The 20,198-nt window shown below is 39.9% G+C and overlaps 1 protein-coding gene across 9 annotated transcripts in view; it reads right to left on the reverse strand.

Moving 5' to 3' along the window:
- The window catches only part of LOC123851729 (RNA-binding protein 12), a 35,128-nt gene that overhangs the window by 8,311 nt on the left and 6,619 nt on the right, over positions 1-20,198 (reverse strand). For 5 of the 9 annotated variants that reach the window (XM_045885680.3, XM_045885681.3, XM_064573088.1 and 2 more), the window contains exon 3: positions 4,157-17,947. The exons of 3 other annotated variants lie outside the window; for them this stretch is intronic. In XM_045885680.3, the coding sequence (XP_045741636.1) occupies positions 15,154-17,925 (2,772 nt within the window). In that variant the 5' untranslated portion in view covers positions 17,926-17,947 and the 3' untranslated portion in view covers positions 4,157-15,153. Of the gene's footprint in view, positions 1-4,156; positions 17,948-20,198 lie in introns of those variants that run through there. One more of the 9 variants, XM_064573091.1, reaches the window with a different exon arrangement.

The following is a 20,198-nucleotide window of genomic DNA, read 5'->3' on the forward strand; positions in this document are numbered from 1 at the left end:
GTCTTCCTTGTGTCAGCTTCCAGAGTTTCTACCTTAACTAGAAGTCCTGCACAGATGCCCATGGCCCTTAGGTTCAGAGCCAAACTCCCCAGCAAGGCCACCTTGTGGCACAACTCCAGAGTACATCTGCACAGAATTCAGTAGTTGTGTAATATGGTGACCCTGCATCCCTAACTCAGCCTTCAAAGCCCTTCCCAGTCTGCTCTACCTCCTGCTATTCCACCACCCAACCAACTAGTCATCCAAAGCTATTTCTGGTTCCTGGAACATACACACGCTGATACCTTTGACTTTCCTGTCTAACAAATGCCTTGTCATCCAAAGTTCTGCTATATTATTGCTTTATGAAGCCTCGCCCACAATCCCCAAGTAAAATTTATTGTTTCTCCTCTAGATGATTACATGGTTTCCTCATCATCTTCCTTCAAACACACACAGACACACTTCTGTGTTTATTAGCCAAACAGAAACTAGACCATACCATTTCTCTGTTTAAAACTCTGGGATGGCATCCCCAAACACTCAAAAGTCCAAAGTTCTTACTGTGGTCTACAAGGCCTTCCCTGAAAGACCTGACACTTAACTAATCACCTAGCCACACAAGTATGTTCCAGCCAGGTTTCATTTCTGACCCACATACACACAACATCAATCTCATTCCCTGTATCAGAGCTTCTGCACTGTCTTCATCCATAGACACCTGAGAAAATAAGCTGTATTAGAGTAGGAACCATGTCTGGTTTGCCTAATCTCTCTATGTCCAGTATCTATAACAGTACCTACCCAATAGCAGGTACTCAGTAAATTAAATATTAGTGATATAACATTGAAACTGCCATATCAAAATTTTGACTTTTGTCTGTCTACCCTCATAATCTATGGTCTCCTTGGAACTAGGGCTGGGTATTATTTCTGTATCCCTAGTATCAGTGCTTAGTATGTAGTTAGTAGCCATAACCATTTGCTGAATAAATGGTAACATTTGCTTTTGCTCAACTCAAACTTTGAGGCCTTTTCCATTTGAAATACTGTCCCAGCAGTAAGTCTTCTCTATCCTTATCTTATACAACTGAGCTTTAAAATTTAAATTCAGGACTCCTGGAACTCAATATTAAGTGACAAATTTAAAATGGGCAAAAAAATTTTGATCAGATACTTCATAAAAGAAAATAGATGAATTAAAAATATACAAAGGAAGAGTGATCAATAGCACTAGTCATCAGGGAAATGCAAATTAAAACCACAAGATACTATCACACACCCACCACAATGGCTAAAAGTAAAAAAACTGACAATGCCAAATATTGGCAAGGGCATGGAAATCTCATACATTGTCAGTGAAAGCATTAAATATACCACTTTGGAAACTGTCTGGCAGCTTATTAGAAAACCAAACACACATCTAGTCCAAGAGCAATTCCACTCCTAGATTTTTATCCAAAAGAAAACATTATGTCCACAAAAAGATTTGTACAAGAATGTTCACAGCAGCTTTATTCATAATAGCCAAAAATTTGAAACAGCTCAAGTGTCCATCAATATGAGAACGAATAAACCATCATGTTTATACATGTATTAGAAAACTGCTTGGTAACAAAAAGAAACAAACTATTAATACCTGCAACATGGATGAATCTGAAGCATAAAATACACAGATTCCACTTACAAAGTTTTAAGACAGGCAAAACTAATCTACAGTGAAAAAAATTCAGAATACTGGTTGTCCCTCCCATGTCCCCCAGGGGAGGGGCAGGTATCAACTGAGAAGCAACAGGAGATAACTCTAGGGGGAATGGAAAAGTTCCTTATCTTGATAGGAATGTGAGTCATGAATGCATTTTTCATTTTCATCTAACGGCACACTTAAGGTGTATACATCTTATTGTATGTAAATGTTACCACCTCCCCCTGCCCAACAAGCCTGTACGAAATAATGAACGCAAGACATGTTGAAATATTTATGGGTGAAGTGTGATGTTTGCAATTTCTTGAAATGCACCAAAAAAATAAAATGGATGGTTATGTGGTAAAACAAATATAGAAGCATTTAAATTGTAGAATCTATTTCCTGTATAATTTTTTCAACTTTTCTGTACAAAGTTTTCACAATAAAATGCTGGGGAAAAATTTAAGTGGAGGACTCAAAGTGGAGAACTCTGGGTTTATCCTTGACACTTTGTTGAGAACTACAAAAGTATTACCAGTAATTATCTGTGGTGGTGAGGTTACAGGCAACAACGGGAGCTGCTGCCTTTTCCCTCACTCTGACTTCTCAGAAGATCCCAGACAGAGAGGCTTTTGATCTGGGGAAGACATACGGGCAGTGGGCCAGGTGCTTCTTCTGGTGCTAGGCCTCAATTTCTAGTAGACAAGAGCATTCTTTCCTAGTCTATTACCATGTCTACCCTCTTTCCCCACAATTGGTCCTGTTCTATCCTTTCTCAGTTTCTTCTTGGACCAGACTAAAACCCCAACCAGAATGTTGTGGGCCTACATGTGCATATGGGACTGGATTCCATTTCTAAGAGACCAGAACTTCCTGTGCTACCAGTTTTATTCCCAATCTCCTTGCTTTGCTTCTCATTGGAATTAGCAATTCTTTATAAGCAAATCTTTACAATATGTACTTTTCTATCCTTTGAGTCATAGTCCCTTTAAATTATCTAATGCCTGGGATTATTAATCTCTCCCAAATCCTGTTGATCTCCTTTAGAATTTATTTCCAAGCCTACCTCTGTTTAGAAATCTTACAGAACTAAAATTCCTAGTTCATGTCGCTCTTCTGTCCTATATCTTTTGAACAGCTACATCCTTAAGCCAGACTCATTTACTTTTCACCTAGTGCCATCATAATTAATCTCATGGGGGCTTTTACTCCAATTTTACAAAACCATATTAAATACCACATTTAAGTGAGTCAATAAAAGTATCAGAAATTTTCTCACTTATTTCTGTAAGAGAGGTCTGGCTAATATTTGCCAGGTGTGTGTGCGCTCTCTTCTGAACCAGCATATCTTGCCTGGATGCCTGTAAATCTCCTAACTGGTCTCTTCATTTCCATTCTCAGTTCAACAAAGTCACAGACCTTCTCTGACTCCAAACCAACAAAACTCAGCTTCTCATAAACCTATCAAAATGTGCAACTTGTTTATCTATTACCTCTAGTAGACTATAAATTCAACGAGAAGGGACCAGTCTTGCTCCAATGTCTTGCTCCCATTCTAGTGACTCACACATAGCAGGTGCTTTGTAAATATTTGTTGAATTACTGCTAGGAAAGGAATGATAATCCAAGAATCTTCGAAATGACCCAAATCTAGTCCTGGCCTGCTGCTGAAGCCATCAGGGGAGAAATGAGCTTTTTAGGAACACTCAACACAGAAGACTAGCTTATTTCTATGTGCTCTCAACACTCCCAACCTTTCCATTTGGTGCTAGTCAGGAATTGCAAACAGAAATAACCAAGTATATAGCACCAATCTTTTCTGCCTTTGCTTTCTAACACTTGAAGCTTTGTTCTCTTCTGCTCTCCCTTGTAGGTTGCTTTCCTCTGCTCTTCTCCATTGTTAGAAATAAAAAGGAACCGAGTGATCCTTTAAATCCAAGTCCCTCAATTCAAGTCAGAGAGATAAAATGTAATTTAGCTAAGGCCACATACATGGCTAAACAAAATGAGGACCAAAACTCAAATATTCTGACTCCTATCTCGTCTAGAACTTTGGACTATAGTCATACCCTCCTCTCCTGAAGAAGTTTCCTTCTTATATCCAACAGCAACGTGATGTAGTGGGCAAGAGTATGGGTCCTGTGGTGAAGTGACCAGGCTCCAAATACTGGCCTTATGTCTCTCCCTAGCCACAATGAGATACTACTCCCCACCAAAACAATGTCCTACCTATGTAATTTAGGCAAAATACTAAGCCTTAGGTTCCTCAAAACTGGGGGATATTATCTTTTCTTGGAAGATTCATATAATGTATGCTAGGTGCTTAGCACAGTCTAGAACAATTATTACCAATTAGTGTTAGCTATTATCATCATTCTTCAAGCCTAGCTCTCATATGCTCTTTTTCACAATATCTCCATCACTCAACAATTTCTCACTCTGGACTACTATACTCAATCCACACCACAACTATACTGTCAATTTTTCCAGCTCCTCACCTGTCTGTAAAATAACATCCTTAGATCAAACACTGCTTCAGCATCTCCTATTTCACACAGCATAGACCTAAGCACATGATAGCAATTCAAAGCACCTCGAGGGAGGCTTGCCGCAGTGTGCTGGAGCAGGCTTGTATGGTCTTACAAGAGACAAGTGTTAAATATTAAGTAATTTTGTAAATGAATCTGGTAAAGTTTTAAGCCACAGAAATTGGGCAAATGATAAAATCAGAGCTTTCCTTCCCACAGCTAGCTGGTTTACCGTTGTTGATAGGGAAACCCACTCTGCCAAAAGGGAGTGACTTGTCCATTTTCTAGGGCATCCCCTCCCCTGCCTTGGAGATTCTAATTCTGGTCTTCATAAATCCATGAACACCTCTCTTCTCCTGGATCCAATTCAGTGCCAGTCAAGCTGAAACTCATTGGTCTTTCATGCTCAGGTATTACACTGCCCTCTTCCCTTCCCAAAAGCCTAACAAAGAAAGGAACCAGCCTTCAATCCCATTTCCAGGCTTTGAAGAGGAAGAATACAGCACCACAATGTCCGGGTGCCAGGATCACTGCTTCAACAAACCAAAGCCATGATCACACTCCTGTTGCCTACCTTGGCATGCTGGAGCAGCTCAGATGCTCGATCAAGTCTTGAAAGCCAATCAGGAAATTCTCCACAGGCTCCCAATGGGCAGAGCACCACCCATGGAATACTCTTTTCCCTTCAGATTGAAAAGATGAACTACGCCCATCACCACTGTTCCTTTCCTTCTCTGCCTCAAGGGACATGGGTAAGGTCAACAAGTTTTTCTTTACCCCTGCTTATCCTTTATAACTCAGAGATTCCCCAAATTTAAATTAGCAGCCCCAAAGACAGTCCTCACAGGTCACAAACTGAACCAAATATGTAAATCCTTACTATAAAACTATACATTCTTTTTTCACACATATGACTACAGGCTACAAAAATTGTGTTTAAAACTAAAATTTTAAGCAATAATTTAGTTTAGATCCACATTAATACTAAGTAGTCTGACTGCTACTGTATTTGGCAATTCTGTAACACTTAAAATGTGAATGTCACACAAAAAGTGAAAAGCAGGAAAATATGGTACAGTAAATGGTCACAGGGTGTCCCATCCCGTTTTATTCTGTGAAGGTCAAAAAAGTTTGGAAGTCAAACTACAACATCCCCAGAAGACTTACCCAAAATTGAACAACCTGTGTCCAACTCTTCAAAGAGAACCTAGCTTGAGGAGCAAATTGGATATGGGGAAAGAAGGAAACTGAAGAACATATGGCCTTCAAGCAAGACAGGACAGTATTGGAGTGAGAGTTCTTCTCTGCCCTAGGACTCTGAATGTGTTTACACAAAGCCTCCACCCGCCCACTTCAAAATAAACATCGGAGTACTGGAGCAAGACCAGAATCCCTTCCCCAGCAGGCTCAAGACCCCTGACAGAAGAGTGCCACCAGTGGCCTCCCACATCTTCTCCCAGAAGTCAGGGACAGGCAATGGTTGAAGGAGAGGCTCTGCCTTTGGAGTCAGGCAGGCAGCCTATGACTGAATAATCTGTTTACCCTTACTATTAATGAGACTTTGAGCAAGTTACTTTGCTTCTCTTCCCCTGGATTTCCCCACTTGTAAGGTGGGGAAAATAATAATAGTGTCAATTTTACAGGGTTATTGTGAGGATAAAATGAGGCCAACCATGCAAAGTATCCCCTCCCTGACACTAACAGAGTAAGTGCCCAATAATGTGTTAACTGCTCCTCTTCTCAGGGCTCATAAATGGATCCTTTGTACCATTATCTACAACCAAGGAAAATGCCTCTGGTCTACCTGCTCCAGAGGACCTAACTGGTGGGAATGAAGAACCTCCCTACTTTTCTCTCCTAATGAAAGAAAAATTGTTGGTTCAACCAAGAAAAATGCCTCTGGTCTACCTGCTCCAGAGGACCTAACTGGTGGGAATGAAGAACCTCCCTACTTGTCTCTCCTAATGAAATTCTCAAGCTGCAGTGTGAGACTGTCCAACTCAGAAAAAGCAGCAGAGCAGTAACCAGACCAAAACTTTGAGTTCCACTGGACTTTCTGTAGTTTAAGGTTCAAATTACCTACAAACTTCCAGAAAGAAACAGAATGGCTGGGTTCAAAGAATCACAGAACCTTGAAACTGGGCATAATAAGATTATCTCGTTTAATCTTACCTAAAACACGGAGGCCAAAGAAAGGAAATGACTAATCCTGGGACATACAGTAACTAATGAACCACAACTCTTAAGAATATGATTTCTATTCCATCCATTTTAGCAACAGCTCACACCTTGTAATCCAATCTGAAATCCACCTGGCCACTCCACATGAGCAGTGAGGCTCATGTGGCCTCTTCCCATGACCTATACCAACTAGCCTTATACTAGATGGAAAAGAATTCTGCATCCACCACATGTTTCCCCTATTTGTCCGTCAGGGCAGGAATAGAGGAACTGCTAGACTCCACCACATTTATAGGACTAGAATTTAAGTATATTCAAAGGAATAAACCTTAAATAACAAGCACAAACTCCACAAAGTAGAGCTCAGCTGAGGAAAATGGGATTTTTATCAAAATTTTCAGAGAATATCTACCAGGCAGCCAATTCTGCCCCCAGTCTGCCCTGCTGGAATCTACAGTCCGTTAATCTACCTTCTTTAAAGAGCCTAGTAGGGTGTATAAGACAACAGTACTGGACCACCTTCCTGAGCATCTCCTGGGCAAGGACATCAGCAAGAGCTTGTACATTTCCAGTGTGCAATGTGATCTATGGCATAAAGAAGCCAAGTGAAAAGCAACAGACCAGAGCCTTGGGAAAAGAAACCTACCTATTGTTCATAGTGCAAGTCCCTCTTGCACTATGCAAGTTCACAGTGCCAACTACCCATTTCATAGTGCAAGGAGTAAATCCACTTGGGATACATAGGAAGTCTTAAAATGGGTTGTTCTTCAGAATTAGTACGTTAGGGAAGTTGAGAAAAGAGAGGGCTTTAATAAGGAAATTGCATTACAGACACACAATGACTTGCCCACTTGCCATTGTAGATGGGGTGCAGGGCGGGGGCCGGCGGGGGATGGGGAAAATTCTAGTTCTGCTGCTGGATTCTGGTGGATTAATAATTTCACAATATAAGACCCTTTAGCCAGTGAAAAAGGTAACTGTAGTCCATGAAAACGGTAACTGAGGTAAGTTAACTGCTTCAAAAAAACTGCCAACATAACAGGAATGGGAAAGGTTAGGAGGAATGCAGTAAAATTCAAATACTCAAAAGTAAAGAAACAGCTGAAAGAGGCCACACAGCTAAGAGAAATGACGGGATAACTTTTCTCATATTCTAAATCTGTACTGTCCAGAAGGATGGCCTCCTACCCACGAGTGGATATTGAGCCCTTGAAATATGCTTAGTTCAAATCACAATGTGCTGTAAAGTATAAATTGAAAACAGTACCCAAAAAATCTCAGTCATTTTTATAGAGTATATACTGAAATAGTAACACTTCAGATATACTGGGCTAAAATTTATTAATTTCACTTGGGTTTTTTTTGCCTTTTTCATAGCTTCTAGAAAAATTTAAATAACTTGTGACTCTTATTTCTATTAGTCAGTGTTGCTTAGCGTGGTGATCTCCAAAGACCAGATATGGAAGAGTAAATTTTCTGTTGCTCTGTGAATCTAGAATTGTGCTGTTCAATATAGCAGCCACTAGCCGGCTTTTTAAATTTAATAGTAGCTACAGTGGTGGGGCGCCTGGGTGGCTCAGTCAGTTAAGCATCCAACTCTTGACTTCAGCTCAGGTCATGATCTCAGGGTCATGAGATTGAGCCCCACTTCGGGCTCCATGCTCAGCATGGAGTCTACTTGAGATTCTCTCTCTGGCCCTCCACACCCCACCCCTGCCGCCGCCCCGCTCACAAGCTCTCTCAAAATAAATAAATAAAATCTTAAAAAAAATTCTCTTGGAACAGCACCGGTGTAGAAAAACAAGAACAAAGAGGTGGACATTTAATATAGAAAAGCTGAAACTCTATCAAAATCAATGCAAAACTAGAAAAGAACCAATTTCAGATAGTGGACTGTGTAAGTGGTGAAATGGATGGGGAAATTCACTTAATTCTGAAGCGTTTATGAATGTCTTATTAGGCCATCTGTTTGTAAGAAGTGGTAATATGGCAGCTAATCAAAGGGTTATTAAAAAGATAAAACGTTCTATCCCTCTGGTAGGTCAGGACACCCCCCCAGTACAACCTTCACCTGCCTGCCTTACTCACCATTCAGCTCAGTCACGCCACTCAGGCTCACTGTTATAGAACAATTTTAAGAGCTTCCAGGACAAACACATTTTAGATAGTGCCACTGTGTTCCCTCACTATTAAACATCTCATTTTACTAAATTAACATATTGTGTCCCCAAGAATCTTGGTTAGAGATCATGCCTTTCCTCAGCTTACACACAAGGCTTCCATTATACTTCCATCATACTTGTTCAGCAACTATACAGGAAACCTTTATCCATCCAGTTCCTGTAGGGTATGAGTGTACCTCGTACATGCACAAGTACAACAGAGCACTTACTTGTATAATTTAAAACCTTAGGTCTTTAAGAACAAGCATCTTATTTTGCTTCCTTTTCTATCACAGAGTGGAAGTGCTGGGTGTGTAACCCTGCTCAAAAAATTTAGTTAACATGGGTTACTGCTATGGCAAAGCTGATTATCCATGTAAAACTGTCTTAAAAGCTTGGAGGCAACAGACATTTCCAATTCCAACCTGTCAATTCAGTGGTCACAGAAGTAAAGATAATTGGCAGTATCTACTTCAGAAAATAAGAGCTGCATTAGTCTTTCCACTTTAGCCAGATTTATAGCAGAGGGACCTACTGGTCCCATAGGCCCACACCACAGAAGGGAGTTATGTATAAAGGACATAACCATCTCTGTACAGCAACACAGTATGTGGGGGAGTGTAGTGGAGGATAGCATTAACTCACTCCCAAGTGGAACAAAAGAAAAATGAAATCAGCAACAGCACCAGTTAGTATGATTTAAGACCCCTTAAGCAGCTGAATATCTTTACCCTTAAGCCTTCCCCACTCTGCAAGGACTAACAGGTGACTTACGGTAGCACAATGTGGCCGTTACATCTGGCATGTAACACACATGCTTAAGTGATAAATCTTATTCACTAATCAAGAACTGTGAGTGAGCTCACATTCCTCCTCCCACCCCACTCCGAGTTAGGCGGCTAGGCTACAGAAATAGCAGTGAGAAACTCATAGCCCTGGTTACCAACAGACTTACTATTATAAGCAGGGAAAAGGGAAAAACTGGCAGCATCAGCACGGAGAAGGAATGAAACACTAAGGGGCAGCCTGTTTGAATATAGCACAGCTCACTCCTGGGAATGTTTTATGCTTCTTCAATATCTGACTGTCCATATTGAATTATGTTCTCTTGCTGGTTATGGCTCTAGTTTTCCCCAATAGTCGCCTCCTCCTCCTCTCAACATGAAATAGCAAGCCACTGGCTCATCAGGAAAAATGACCTCAAATATTAAGCTACTAAAATCAGAATCCACTTGTCTGGTACAGCTGGGATGCCAATTCCAATGTCTGCTGTGTCATTTAACCCACAACTGGTGTTTCCTTAGTCTCTAGGACTTAACTATCAACATTTTCACTAGGGGAAGGTCCCTGGGCCTCTCAGAATTAAAAGACAATGGTTAGGGGCACCTGGGTGGCTCAGATGGTTAAGCATCTGCCTTCGGCTCAGGTCACGATCCCAGGGTCCTGGGATCAAGCCCCACGTCTGGCTCCTGGCTTGGCGGGGAGCCTGCTTCTCCCTCTCCCTCTGCCTCTCCCCCTGCTCATGCTCTCTCTCTATCTCTTGTGTCTCAAATGAATAAATTAAAAAAAAAAATCTTTAAAAGATAATAGTTAATGAGATTTTCCCCAGCACTATTTGCTGCCCCCAGATTTTTAGAGTGCTGCCCTTCTGCCCCTGGGGCTAGAATGCTTTCACCAAGTGGCTTTTTTGCCCCTTCTGGACTCTTCAGTAGTAGAGCAGTATGTAGAAAAGCAGTGCCACCTTAGTTGCTCGTTGTTAGTTATGTTGATCCAGAAAAGGAGCCATATTCTAAGATGCTTGTGAGATCCTCTGGCACAAAGTAGCACAAGGCAACAAGAATAAACCCAGAAACAGCACAATAAAGAATTAACATTTACATGAACAGGCACCATTAAGAGATGAACTTGCTCATACTGTCGGACAGAAGGGTTTTTCCAGAAAAGTCACTACAGCATCAGAGAACTGTGCCACCACCAGAATACACTCATTCCAGAAATTTTAGAGTAAGTCAAAGTCAATGTGATCTATCAGATTTTATACTAAAAAGACAAAACTGCAATCAAGCAATTTTTTTAGTCGTAAGTTTGGACTCTATCATATCCTATAAAAGCTCTACTTTTGGGGGGTAAGGAGAATGGTGGCGATGCTCATAACTGATAAACCATTTCTTGTTGTAAAACACTGGAAAGCAGACAACAATGAATTAAAGTGAGAGTTTTCTCCTGAGCAAGAAAACGAAACATATTATTAGCATACAGTCTATCCTTTTAAGATGGTAAAGGCCATTCTGGGTATCTGTAGGCAGCTGATTTCACTCTGCGATTTTTCAAATGCTTAGTCAAACCTTCATAATTTTAGAACAGTTCAGCAACCACCTGGAATTAAGTATGTTTAAGTCTAAACCCCTCTAAAACAACCTGGGTATTGAAACTCAAATACAGGCTAAAAACTCATGATAGAGGTAAAAGTTATATATATTTTTCAAGAGCTTTGGTTAAAAGGAATAGCCCACTAATTTCTCGGCAACTCCAATCCAGGTTTTTTTTAAAAGGACTCTGGAGTTCATGGAAACTTTTCATTTGCTACTTTTTTTTTTTTAGCAGTTGAACAAATGTGGAAGGGACAAAACCAGAACATTAATGTCAGAAAGCAGCAGTATTTTTGATTCCTCTCCCCACTTCCCCACCTCAAAATACATACTAATGCAAGAGTAAGTAAACAAAAAAGAAAAAGCTCTAATTAAAAGTATGTGCAATTGACAATGTATTCTGAAGATTTCTTTCCCCATTTCTTAAAGTAATCAGTTTTTTAAAAAGACAATTCATAGCCTCCTTTAAGACACCTTCTGTAAAAAGGAGCACCTGGTTTCTGGTTCTTTCTGAGTCCACATAACGAAGTGGCTTGCTAGCAAAGCATACAAGATAAAAGTCTGAAAAGGTGGATACCACAGATTTGACCTAGAATCAAGTTTCCTCCCTGCCGTTCCAGGTATCTTCTTTCCACACTTGAGCATTAGCAGACAAGGATAGCAACAATGGTTACCTCCAAGATCACCAAATCCACCTTTCCAAAGGCACAAAATATATGTAGGAGTTAAAAAACAACAACAAAAAACCTGATGGTATAGCTCAGTAGAGTACTCTTGTGTAAAGCATTAAAAGCATCAGCCTCTTTTATTTTGTGACAATTTTATTGAACAGTATTCAAGACTTCATCTTTATAAACAAAAACCTCTGCTGAATGATGCCACGGCAGTAATTTGCTGGCAATGTTGTGGCCATATTGGCAATGAATCATTTTATTGTGTTTGGTTTCTAACGCTTGGACTACTATAGAACTGCCAGTAAAACTAAATGTGGTAATTTTGCAAGAGTGGGAAGTAAGTTTTAAAAGTGATCACTGCTAGAAATTCTTTACAGATTTAACTAGCAGCAACTTTATGGTTTCTTTATTCATTAAGTGTTCTTGAAATTGATGAGTGGATTTATTTTTAAACATTTGACCCACACCTGTACACAATGACAGAATCCAATAAAAAGGACTTTGAGTTTGATTAAGGCTTTCATGGATCCTTATTTTATCCAAGGTATGTTTGCTTATGTCCACATACAGCCCTAGATTTTCATCCAGTGGGTTAAGACTGACCTAATTACACTGAACATTACTCTCTGAAATTTTGAATAAAAATTTCCCTAATGAAATTTTCACGGTTGATGCTTTGACAACTTGGAGCACAAAGCTAGGAACTACATTTTACTTAACAGTGTTGCTTTTTTTTTTTTTAAGCCACTAATAATTGTACATCCAAACTACAGTATTAAACACAGAATACACCTCCAAATTTTGCTTGTGAACTAAATGTTTCACTGAAGTTCAGAAAAAGTTTACAAATTTGCTTATTTATAAAATACATTTCGTAGATATCTCTAATCCTTTGAACTAAAAAAATCCAAAACACCCCGGCGGCAAGGGGGTGGGAGGAATTAAACCTAATGGAAAAGATTCTCTTCCATTCATGTCAGTCACCAAAGACAAAATTTACACATAAAATTGAAAATATCATGATAGTGTTTACAAATGCACACAACTTTGAGCAAAGCTTTACAAATCCTTCATACCATACAAAGCAAATGAGAAAATAAATTCATTTTCACCCCGAACCTAGTTTTTCTGAGAAAGTTTGCAGGAAGAGAGGTATGAGTAATTGCACAGAACATATTTTCAAGAATTTTTTTTAAACTCAAACTCCAATGCCCATAACAAGATGAACAGTACGCTTAGCAGTTAGCACTCTATTAATAAGTCTCAGATACACAAAAATCAAGTTCCATAGGGCAAAGCATTTAATTACATTTCACAACGAGAGAAGCACTGTTGTGACTCAACCAAATATGAAACATAGTTCTCTCCAAATTCTACACAAACCACTATTTTCTTAATTTATTTAATTTGATGAACAATGAAATCAAGTTTTCCTTTTCAGCATTTATCTAAGATGTAGAAATAACAAAGTAGTTGCAATAAAGTATATGAAATATTTAATAAGATTGTACGAACATATAACCAAAATAAACTGTGAAAAAAGATAAAAGACTTTTATCTTCAAACAACCCATTTTTCTAAAATGAAAATAGTCAGCTCTCCAATGGGAAAATAATCTGCAGTTGAAATAAGACTCCCAAGCAGCGCTGAAGTTTTCTGCACTCGGTCTTTGGAATGAGAAATGATTACTTAACAGAAAACTTAATTGAACAGCATATATAAACATCATATTGCTTTTTTAGTTGAGGAGGCAATATCTAGTGATCTGTCAAAGCAAATTTGTATTCATGAATTGTCAAAAGACCCACAACACAGCCATGTCTTCTTTGAAAGTCTAAACAATCCTTTCCCTAAACAAAAAATCCTGTACTGTCAATCCTCTAAGATTGTAGTGATGAAAAGGCTTTCCAAATCTTATCACGCAATGAAACTGCTGCCACTCTTAACTCTAAATTACACGAGACGCTGTATTTCAGTGTTCCACTAACTTGCAACACCAAAAAGGCACTATTTTCTTTAATAGGAAATACTTCTTTTAAAAGGCTGACCCCTTTGTAAGTACATTGATTTGCAGGAAATGTTGGGGATATTTCAAACCAAGACAGAGGCCCATGTAAAAGACAAAATTTGTTTTTCATGATATCTCACCAATCTCCCATTCCATATGTTTATAATATAATGTGACACATCTTTAGAGCATTTTAACTAAGAAGGAAAGTAACCATAAGTAGAGCCTTTTGTAGCAGTGAGCAGGATGTTGTAAGGCAAATGTTTTCATGACAAGGACACTTACCAACCAGAACCCATGTGGTCCTCCTGCCTTAGTGTCCTGAATACCAAAGAAGAGTATGAAAGGGCAAGGAGTCTCAATTCTCTCCCCTCTGGCAGCTGCACTTGTACTCTGTATGAAGAGTTTTTATGAACAGGCTCCTGATCAAACAACTAGACCAAAAAGCCTCCAAGTAACAGGATTAAATGCACATCTATGGAACAGCTTATGAATCTTTTATTCTATAACACTACTGCTAACAAAGCTAACAATTTCAACTTCAGTTTTTAAAAAACCTAGATATAATGCTCTTTCTTATAAATGGACCCTCTTTGTTTAGTTACAGGCCAAAATTTCACACAAATTTGGGACAGAAGGAAATTGCCAGAACATTAGTCCATCATGGACAGGACTTCAAATCTGGCATCTTAAACAATGATTATTAGAAGTGGTTTCTGGTTTTCAATGCCATCTAAACAACATGAACAATTTTTAAACTGACTAAACTAAAACATGGCGGTCAAACCAAAAAGGCTCTGGTAGGTAGAGGACTCCATATTTTATTTTTCTGGCAAAAGTACTTATTTCACACAGTTTTAAGTGTGACATTAGAAATCAAAGTTCAAGGTTATAGGACAAACCAAGTGTGGAGTTTTATATTAAAACAACAACAACAACAACAAAACAGTTCTGCTCATTTACAAATGAGTCAATTAGGCAAACAAAAAAGCAGCAACTTCAGAAGCAGGACTGTCTATACAGCAAGAACCCTCAAGAAGCAATAAAGGTACATACAGTGAATCTGTATACAGAGATTTTATTCAATTTTAAAAGAAAATGAGGACTTTAGACAAAGCTTTGACCCTATAACAAAGCAAATCTGTCCAGCTTTAAACCAAATTCCAAGAGTAGCCAACTTCTATTTTTCAGCAGCTGGCAAGAGCACCCTTAATGAGCTCTATTGACATTTCTATTTTCTTCATCCCATATGGTATAAAACAAAACCAATCTAAACTCCTTGATAAGCTTTATGTGGTCATTTGTGTTTTACAAATGGTTTCTCTAATGGTACGCCAAAATCATTTTTGTGTTCTCTCCAGACAGCTTTACTGTAACATACAGCAGTATTTATCCTGGTAGTGAGTCTTCTGTAAACAGTCAACCAATGCTCTATGTTATAGAAACCAATCTATATGCAATTGAAACAATCCACAGGTTCTAACCTGGAAATACTAGGAAAACAATCTGGATGCATTAATCACAGCACTATGAAAATCTACCCTATAAAGAATTGATGTGAACAGCTACCCTAAGACAAGTTTTACTTTCCTTGAGCCTATAGGTCTGTCATTTAAGTCAATGACAGCAGCTGTGGCTTCATCCCGAGATTCGAAGGCCACCATGGCTTCGCCTGTGGGCATACCTTTTTCATTGTATTTTAAACACACTGAGCCTGGGATCACTTGATAGCCATAAAAGAAATCTAAAATCTCATCAATAGACACAGTGAAGGGCATATTCTGCACTTTAATTACTGTTGGTCCTGGTTTTCCAGAACTAGATCCAAAGCCAGGGGGACCACCAATGTGAATTGGGCCAGGGCCAGGCCCAGGGCCAGGCCCAAAGGCTGGTGGCCCACTCAAATGCCCAGGGGCACTTCCAAGACCAGGAGGGCCACTTCCAAAGCCAGGGGGGCCACCTAAACTACCAGGGCCATTTCCAAAATTCTGAGGGCCTCCTCCAAATCCTGGCCCACTTAAATTATTTGGTCCACCTCCAAAACCTGGAACATCCAGTCCTAGACCAGGCAAACCACTATTTCCAACTGAAGGCATACCAGGCCTAGCATCACCAAAGGCCCCTCCTAATCCTGGAGGAGGGAGTGGTGGCCCAAAGGCATTCGACCCACCAAAATTACCAGGAAAGTTAAATGGAGGCCCATTGCTGGCCTCCTTAGATCCTACAGTCAGGAAGGCATGCTCTTCACCTCCTGCACCGGGCATTCCCGCACCAGGCATTCCCGCACCGGGCATTCCCGCACCGGGCATTCCCGCACCGGGCATTCCCGCACCGGGCATTCCTGCACTGGGCATTCCCGCACTGGGCATTCCCACACTGGGCATTCCTGGAACTGGAGGATTACCTGGCACAGGCATCTTTAACCCTTTTTTTCCTTGGGCAGGGGGATTTTTTTCAATCTCTCTCATATCTTCTAGAGTAACTACATGAACAAAAGCTTCTCTCCCATTAAGTTTTTTACGGTGTAAGCGTTCAGACTTACGTGCATCATCTTCATTTTTAAACTGAACCAATGCCTGTCCTAGACCTTGCCCATTGTTATCAACAAGAACATGTACAGCATTTTCATCCACTGGGATTCCTTCTAGGAACTGAAGAACATCCATCTTGGTAATGCTGAATGGTATATTTGTTATGTGAGCACAGACTTTGGCAGAGCTGACATCCCCCTCCGGATTTAACATCATTTCCCTCTGGTCATAGCTGAAGTTCTGCAATCTTTTACGAATCATATCTATCTTTTCTAGCATACCTTTCTTAGTAATTGGATGAACTTGAATAAAGCGATTGCCCATGTACTGTTTATGACGACAGAGAGCAGCCTTATAGTCAGCCTCATTCCTGAATTCTACGAAGCCTTCACCAGTTGCTTTCCCATTGGGTCCATAAGCAATATAAATACTATCTTCCACAATATCCAACTTTTTAAAAAAATCAATGACATGTTTGTTTTCCGCTTCAAATGGTAGCCCTTTCAAGTAAACACAAAAACCAGCCTCATGTGGTGATCTTGACCTTGACCTTTTCTGCCCACTGGGCGATTTTGACCTGGGAAGTGTCTGAGGAGGGGGATGGGTTTGTCCAGAAGGTCCTATACTTTGCTTAAAAGTGATATGGCCTCCAGCAGCTACCCACTGTCTCTCTGTGGCAGGACTAACTTCCACATAGCGTTGAATCATCAGCATTCTGTTTCGTTTCAAAGCTTCAAATGTATCTTGAGGGGAGAGAAACTTAACCAATCCATTCCCATTATTTCGACCTACATGATCTTTCAACAAATGCACTGCATCAACACGGAGCCCATGGAAAAAATCCCTGACATCATTTTCCATTGCAGAAAAGGGCATTCCATGCACACTGACATACAGATCATCGGGGTTGATGGGAAGCGGTTTCACACTGCTTTGAGAGTTCATCTGGATAGGGTTAACAGGATTCAATGGACCCAGAAACACAGGGTTCAAGTTATTGTTCAGATTCATAGGTGCTCCAGAGCCATTCATTCCAGCAGGTAGAGGTGCCACAGGTGGCGGGTTCAAGGGTGGCATGCCAGACATGGGTGGCAGTGGGGTCATAGGTGGCACAGAAGGGACTGGGGGAATAGGGGGCACAGGAGGCACGGGAGGCAATGTAGGTACCGGAGGAGGAACTGGTATCGGGGGAATGGACGGCATTGGTGGCAAAGATGGCATCGCTGGGATTGGAGGAATTGGTGGTGGTGGGACTGTGTTCATTGGAGACGCTGTGCTCGGAATGGTTGAGCTAAACGTTGGGCTCCCAAATGAAGCCCCCATATTTGGAGGAGCCGTTCCTATGCTGGCTGTGGAAAATGTCTGTATGTTTTTGTTGCTTTCATGAACAGATGTGGCGGCAGTAACTACACTGGGTGAAGGATTATTAAAGTTAGGTACTGTTGTAGGCAAGTTTACCCTGCCACTCATTCCTGAGCTAGGTGGCGGTCCTGATCTACTAGCATTTGCTGGTGGTATATCTAAGTTGGCAGTTTCAAAACGCCTACGACTCAGTTCAATCATATTCTGCATTTCCGTTTTACTACTCAACAAAAGTGTTACTTTTGACCCTTTAATTGTACCACCTGTGCGCATCATACCAAGCCTTGCATCTTCATCAGTGGCAAAAACGATGAAAGCCTCACCCAGTTCACCCCCTACAATATGCACGCCCCCATCAGGGATGGTCAATCCAGAGAAGAAGTGGCGAATGTCCATGGTCCCCGCCACAATTGGGAGACCTTGCAAACGGATGACCACAGCCATGCTGCGCTGAAACCACACACACCTGCAGATGAGAAAAGGCAACGGCCAGGTCAGACTCCTGTTTATCACACCAAGTTTTTAACTACAAGAATGACCAGCTACCATATTAGGCCCTCAAATATACCCTCAAACTATCACAAGCAATGCAGGTTTTTTTTTTATTTGAATATCCTAAAAACTGAACATTATGTGCCATTTACAATGTAAAACCTAGACAATTTCAACTTCCAAAAGGCATTAATTCTGTAAACAATTAGAAGTTCAGTCCCATGACTCAAAAGTTTCAGGGGAAAAAAGCCACCATAAGAAGTAGAATCACCAATTACATCATTCAGACCACTAATTATTCAGTAAGATTTAGAAGAAATGTGTAAGTCAAATCAGGACACAAAGCTGGACAATCTGCAGGGGAAAAACATGCAAAGGATGTATCAAAGTTAGTATTTAAAAGTGGCTTAGCATTTTCCTTATAAACATGACAACTTTGTAGAATTATCAGTGTCATTTTATATGACTCAATCTCAAAATGCAAAAAAGAAACAGAAAACTGGAATACTAATGAATTACAAATAATACTTAACACTAAAGTAGACTCAAGTCTCAAAAGAGAATGGACTCCATATTCAACTTAAAACTCTTCAATCTGCATTACAGCTCTATTTATTAAAGAAAACTATATATGGAATTATTTATTACAGACAAGGTTAATACATACAAAGAATCCAAAAGAAATACTGAATAAAATAGCCAAAATCTTAGTTATCCATATTCATCACGCCAAAAAGTAGAACCTGGTTGCAGTGCCATTCACCATAGCTGTTTTAATTAAAACTCAGATCCAATGACTTATTTCCAAACTCACCATTAAAAAAAAGAAACAACACACACATACACACTCAAAAAAGTCTTGTTTTTCCCAAGGAAGGCTGATAACGAAAAAAGGGTATTTTTTGGTTTTGATTTTGTTTTAAAAAGAACAAGGGTATGAACTTTATTCAGTGACTGTTACAGTCTTTACTCAACATAACTCCTCTGGTATTTCTGGGAGCTCACTGGTCTCCTTAAATAAAGTCCCATTCTGAACTTTTTCTTTTTGAGAAGTTTCTCCCAGATTTAAATAAAATTTCAGTATTTCAGTTCTTATGGCTTCCAAGAGCAAATGCAAGGGAAGCCCTTTGTAAAGTGATATAAAACAAATTCTTGGGACTGGAAAAAATATTAATTTGAAATTTATGTGATCAACAACATGGGGTGTTTTCCAAGCCATCTTAAAAATCAACTTTTAGGGATGCCTGGGTGGCTCAGTCAGTTAAGCGGCTGCCTTTGGCTCAGGTCATGATCCCAGGCTCCTGGGATAGAGTCCTGCATTGAGCTCCTTGCTCAGCAGGGAGGCCTGCTTCTCCCTCTGCCTGCCGCTCTCCCTGCTTGTGCTCTCTCTGACAAATAAAATTAAAAAAAAAAAAAAAAAAAAAAAACAACTTTTAAATATAAACCTCTTAAACCAGTTCTGTGACCTCAGAAAAATTATAAATGATTTGAGCTTTGGTTTTATCACTTCCCAAACAGGAACATTAAAAGAGCTACTGCGGGCGCCTGGGTGGCTCAGATGGTTAAGCGTCTGCCTTCAGCTCAGGTCATGATCCCAGGGTCCTGGGATCGAGTCCCGTATCGGGCTCTCTGCTCCTTGGGAGCCTGCTTCTCCCTCTGCCTCTCTCTCTGTCTCTGTCTCTCATGAATAAATTAAAAAAAAAAAAAGAGCTACTGCAAGCTCTAAGAATCCTGTAACTCCATGAAAGCAGTTTTTCAATGTTAAATATTGTGTGAATATTAATTTGATAAAACAAAATCTGTAATTATATTTCAACCAATATGACTGCTGTACACAAAACAGAAATGTACTGTTTGGCTTTGACAGTTTTCTCACACACATACACAAAAATAAAAGCCACTTTCAAATTTAATGAAGAAAGACTGGCAAACAGAAAATGCTCTTTGTGACACCATTATAAAACACTAGAAATTTGGGGGAGGAGGGAAGCTTTCCCTTTTTGGTTTGCAAGAGTCAACAAGAAAAATTAATACTAAAAAAAATAAATCACACCAACAAACTCTTTTCTTCTTATTTACGACTATTTAGCAGTCTATATGAAAGCTCATCAAGAAGATTTCAAGACATTAAATCAAATTCTCATTCCCTACTGTCTGTAGCATATTGGCTACATGCAAAATTAAGACAGCATTCCTGTTCAACTTCAAAAAAATGCTTGATCACT

The sequence above is a fragment of the Mirounga angustirostris genome, unplaced genomic scaffold (genome assembly GCF_029215605.1).
Source record: "Mirounga angustirostris isolate CCGP_5_RB_7025 unplaced genomic scaffold, mMirAng1.0.hap1 SCAF_10, whole genome shotgun sequence".
Lineage (NCBI taxonomy): Eukaryota > Metazoa > Chordata > Mammalia > Carnivora > Phocidae > Mirounga > Mirounga angustirostris.